The 4,160-nt window shown below is 46.3% G+C and overlaps 1 protein-coding gene and 1 long non-coding RNA gene across 4 annotated transcripts in view; one reads left to right on the top strand and one right to left on the bottom strand.

Moving 5' to 3' along the window:
- The window catches only part of SP2 (Sp2 transcription factor), a 24,039-nt gene that overhangs the window by 6,276 nt on the left and 13,603 nt on the right, over window positions 1-4,160 (bottom strand). The window contains exons 2-3 of the mRNA XM_006924745.2: window positions 3,830-3,906; window positions 2,230-3,204 (exon numbers count right to left, since the gene is read on the bottom strand). Of these exons, the coding sequence (XP_006924807.1) occupies window positions 2,230-3,204; window positions 3,830-3,906 (1,052 nt within the window). The remainder of the gene's footprint in view (window positions 1-2,229; window positions 3,205-3,829; window positions 3,907-4,160) is intronic.
- Window positions 1-4,160, top strand: part of LOC107196601 — a 29,606-nt gene that overhangs the window by 12,785 nt on the left and 12,661 nt on the right. The window lies entirely within an intron of this gene.

The following is a 4,160-nucleotide window of genomic DNA, read 5'->3' as shown; positions in this document are numbered from 1 at the left end:
GCATATAGTCATGAGGAAATACTACACAAACCTACACTGAGGAATATTCTACAAAATAAATGGCCTGTAGCCATCAAAAAAGTAAAGACTGGGCCACTGTTCCATATCAAGAGACTAAGTGGACTTGACAACTAAATGCAATGTGTGATACTGGATGAAAACCTTTTGCCACAAAGGAATTATTGGGGCAAGTGGTGAGACCTGAATAGGGCCTCTGAACTAGACATTAGTGTGTCTCACTGCTAATTTCCTAGGTTTGATGGCTGTATTATGTAGAATGTCCTTTGTGTATGAATTGTACACTTTCTGTAAAGCATTTGGAAATAACAAGGGATCATGGTGGCAAATTATGCTCAAATGATTCAAGGAAAAAGTTCTTTGTAAAAAAAAAATCCTGCTGTGATTGTGACTGGTTATTTTTGATTCTTGGATTATTTAGGACTGTGTTTCTCATTAAAAGCAAGCAAACACATCTCATGTCATCTCCGAATAAACACACACATTTCATTTCATTTTCTGGTATATGCCCCTCTGGCAAGTCATAGCTATTTTTCTGTGTTATCTGAAGATTCTGTTACCAGAACATTTTTTGTTCATAGTGTAAAGCAGGGATCAGCAAATTTTTTCTCCAAAAGGCAGATAGTTAATATTTTTCAGCTTTGCAGACCATGAGGTCTCTGCCTTGTAGTGCCAATGCAGCACAAATGGTCACGTCTGTGTTCCAACTAAACTTTATTTGTAAAAACAGATAGGTGGGCCAGATTTGACCTGAGGGTCGTGGATTGACGACCTCTGATACAGAATCTAATACATTTTTTTAATGTGCATATCACTTTAGGAATTTTTTTAGCTCTAAGGTTCAAAATAGCCTAGCGTATATAGTTAGTAAGGTACTAGTTGTCTAACAGATGGCGCCTCGAGATAATGGAAAAATATGTTGTCATTAAGAAATAATGTTATAGCTAAATCATTCTGCATATGTATGATTATTTCTTTCGGAGGACCTAGGTTTAAGGCCCACCTCCATCAACCTCAAGATTTGGAACCTCAGGGAAGGGAGGGGAGGCACTGCTGAGGTTGTATACACCTGTACAGGTATTTTCATCTTGTTCTTTACTTTTTAAAGTAGGTTTGATAATGGAACTTCATAGATATTGTAATAAATAAATTAAACAATTTAGAGAATATTACTTGGCGATATAGCACATGCTCAAAGGGAGGAGGCATTCGAGGGCAGTACCTCATGACTTCCATGTCCATAACTCAAATTCAAGGGCAATTCTCCAGCCAGCAGATTACCCAACTTCCTACTGTCACTCACTGCGATGCCTTGGTTTTCTATAGACAACTAGATTACAAATCCTTAACGGTAAGACCTATTTTTTTATATTTAAAAATAAAACTCCTCATCCTCAATTTTAATTGTAGTACCTGCCACACTAAGACATGAGTCAAGGTGAAAAACGAGAGCGTGGCGTTTGAAATCTAAGTTGCATCCTGGCTCTTGCCATCTATGCACTATGAGATCTGGATACTTTACAACTTCTCTGAGTTCTAGGTTCTCCATCTGCAACATGGGCATAATCTCTGGCATTCAGTAGGTGTACACAAATAAAACCTGCCTCACAGACCCAATATACTTCAGAGCAGTGGAGCACCTCAATAAATGCCCAAAATAAGAACATTCTTGTTGAAGTCAACATCCCAGATGAATCTAGCCTAAATGTTCCTGCTATCGAGGTTGGCTGTGGCTTCCTATTTTTTGTCATTAATAATGATCAGCATTTTTCTCATTGTCTTACTTTACATCAAATTCTATGGTCCTGACTGGAATTTTTTCATTCTTGGGACTGTTCTGAGTGTGTAATTCTATAATAAAACAAAAAACAAAAAAACTATTATTACGAAGTATGTATTTGCCCCTTACATACCCCCCACAAAAGACCCCCAAAAAGAAAAAGTGGGCAAAAAAGAGAAAAAGGGGGCCAAAATATAGGTATATAGCTGTGTTTCATCTGACTTCCACACATATGCTGTACTTGGCCCTATGAAATGAAGAGAGCCCATCTGTCAGGCGAAAATAGCCAATCACTGCCCATCCTAAACAATGCTGACTCCCAACACTCAGATCAAATCAGATGTCTTAGCATCATCTTTGAAAGCAAGCTGAGAGGGATGGAGTGCTAGCCAGTTAGAGAGGAAGGCAGGTGCAGAGGGTGTGCATGGTACCTGAGTAGATGTCGGCTCAGCCGCCTGGATCTGAAAGTTCTGGGAGGGCTTCTGGGGGACGGTGGGGAGGGTGGCAGATGCCGCCTGTACCACCCTCAGGGCCTGCTGGGGGATCTGCACCACCTGCTGCTGTTCGGCCTTGGGGGGTACCACCTGGACCTGTTGGACCACAGCTGGCTGGCCCCCGCCGGGACTCTGAACAATGAGCAGGTTGTTTCCTGCTTGGATGATGTTGTCTGCCGTGGTCTCGATCAGCACCGTCTCCACCTGCTCAGCCACAGCCACAGAGGGCTGGGGGGCAGGAAGGCTCTTCTTCCTGACTTTCTTGTTAGTCTTGGACAGCGGGGTGGGGGGGCTCTCTGTAAGGAGCTGAGTGGGGGCCCCAGTGTCGCTGGTGTTTACAAGATTGTTGACAGGCAGAGTAAGTGTCACATTGCCGCCCCCACCTGTCAGCTTCACCACATTGGCCCCACTCTGCACTGAGGTGGTGGTGGTATTGGACTTCTGGATGGGGGCTGGCTTGATGGGGACAGGCTTGTGACTGGATGGTGAAGGTGTGATGATGGCTTGGTTGGTGCCAGGGATGATCTGGATCTGGTTGGTGAGATTGGACTGTACTTGGATGGTCTGGGAACTGCTTGCCTGAATCTGAGGGACTGCCTGGTACTGGATGTTAGCATTTGATCGGGTCCCTTTGTTGATCATGGTGGGATTCTGGATAGCGAACACCAGCTGCCCCCCAGGATAGGACGTGCTCAGTTGTGACCCCTGAATCTGGAGGATGTTTCCTTTGGAGGACAAGATTCCAAAGCTATTCTTGCCAGGACTGAGAGGGAGAGGGGCAGGTTTGATAGGGACGAGTTTCCGTGGTGTGGGCTGGGGAGGAGCAGGAGGCGTCACAGCAGCTTCAACAGCTGGAGGGCCAATTTTGCTACATGTTGCGGCAAGCAGGGCTAAGGGAGATGGCTGGGAGTCCTGCAAAAACCAAGCAGAGATAAGGAATGAGACATGAGGGCCTGTTGCTCAGCTGCCCTTCGCCCATTTTGATCCTCTCCTCTCGACAGGCTCCTCCCCACCTCTGTGGCAGGCAGAGTGCCAGCATCCTCCCCCTGCAGTGGTTCTGCCTCCCCTTCCCTGCTGGTTTCTCCACTGAGTAACTGTGGGATAAAAGGTGGGAGATGTCTTTCTCAGGAAAGAGCTCCTCGAAAGCACCCCATGACAGGGTGAACTAACAGCGTGAGCTGACTACTTAATTCCCTCTGGCCTTGCTTCTAACAGGTAAGGAGGCACCCTCAGCTCTTAGGTGGAATTCCCCTTGGCCACAGGGATTAGGGGGTCCCTGATTCCTCAACTGAGGAAGGATTAAGGGAGGGAGGGAGGAGAAGCGGGGTACAACAGGAGGAACAAACCCTCTTGGGTTAAGTAGCCATGGTTTCTTAGTTCAGAAACAGTAGATAACTGAACCTTCTCTGGTCTCATAACCTAGGGTATTTGTAGTGAGCCAGTACAGTGAGTTTTCAGCTGTCGTTTAATGGCAGCTTCAGTGAGTCTGTCCAGGCCGATGCAGCGCCCTCACCCTCAGAGCCCACTGCCCACTTGCCTGGGTGGTGGAGGCAGCGGGCTGCAGGTAGTCACTGGGACTGACAGCGGCAGTAGCAGCCATGCTGGTCTGTGGATCTGTTGGAAGAAAAGAGTAATGCACAAGATGCCTAAAAAGAACCCAAGGCTCCTTGCCTCAGACTTTCTTTTTGCCTCTATTTGCTGCTGCTAGTCCAAGAGATGTTAACGACCTTTCCCCACTCTTCCCCACTCAAGGTTAGCAACCCTACATCTTTTCAGTAGATGACGTTCTTCTTTCCCCAGACTCTGCCATCCAAGGCTGTGAGGACAGCTGGTCCTGCCTCCCCTGCAGCCATCATGAAGCCTAAGAT

This window comes from Pteropus alecto, unplaced genomic scaffold (genome assembly GCF_000325575.1).
Source record: "Pteropus alecto unplaced genomic scaffold, ASM32557v1 scaffold98, whole genome shotgun sequence".
NCBI lineage: Eukaryota > Metazoa > Chordata > Mammalia > Chiroptera > Pteropodidae > Pteropus > Pteropus alecto.
Note: the sequence above shows the minus strand (reverse complement) of the source record. Positions and strands in the feature narration are given on the sequence as shown.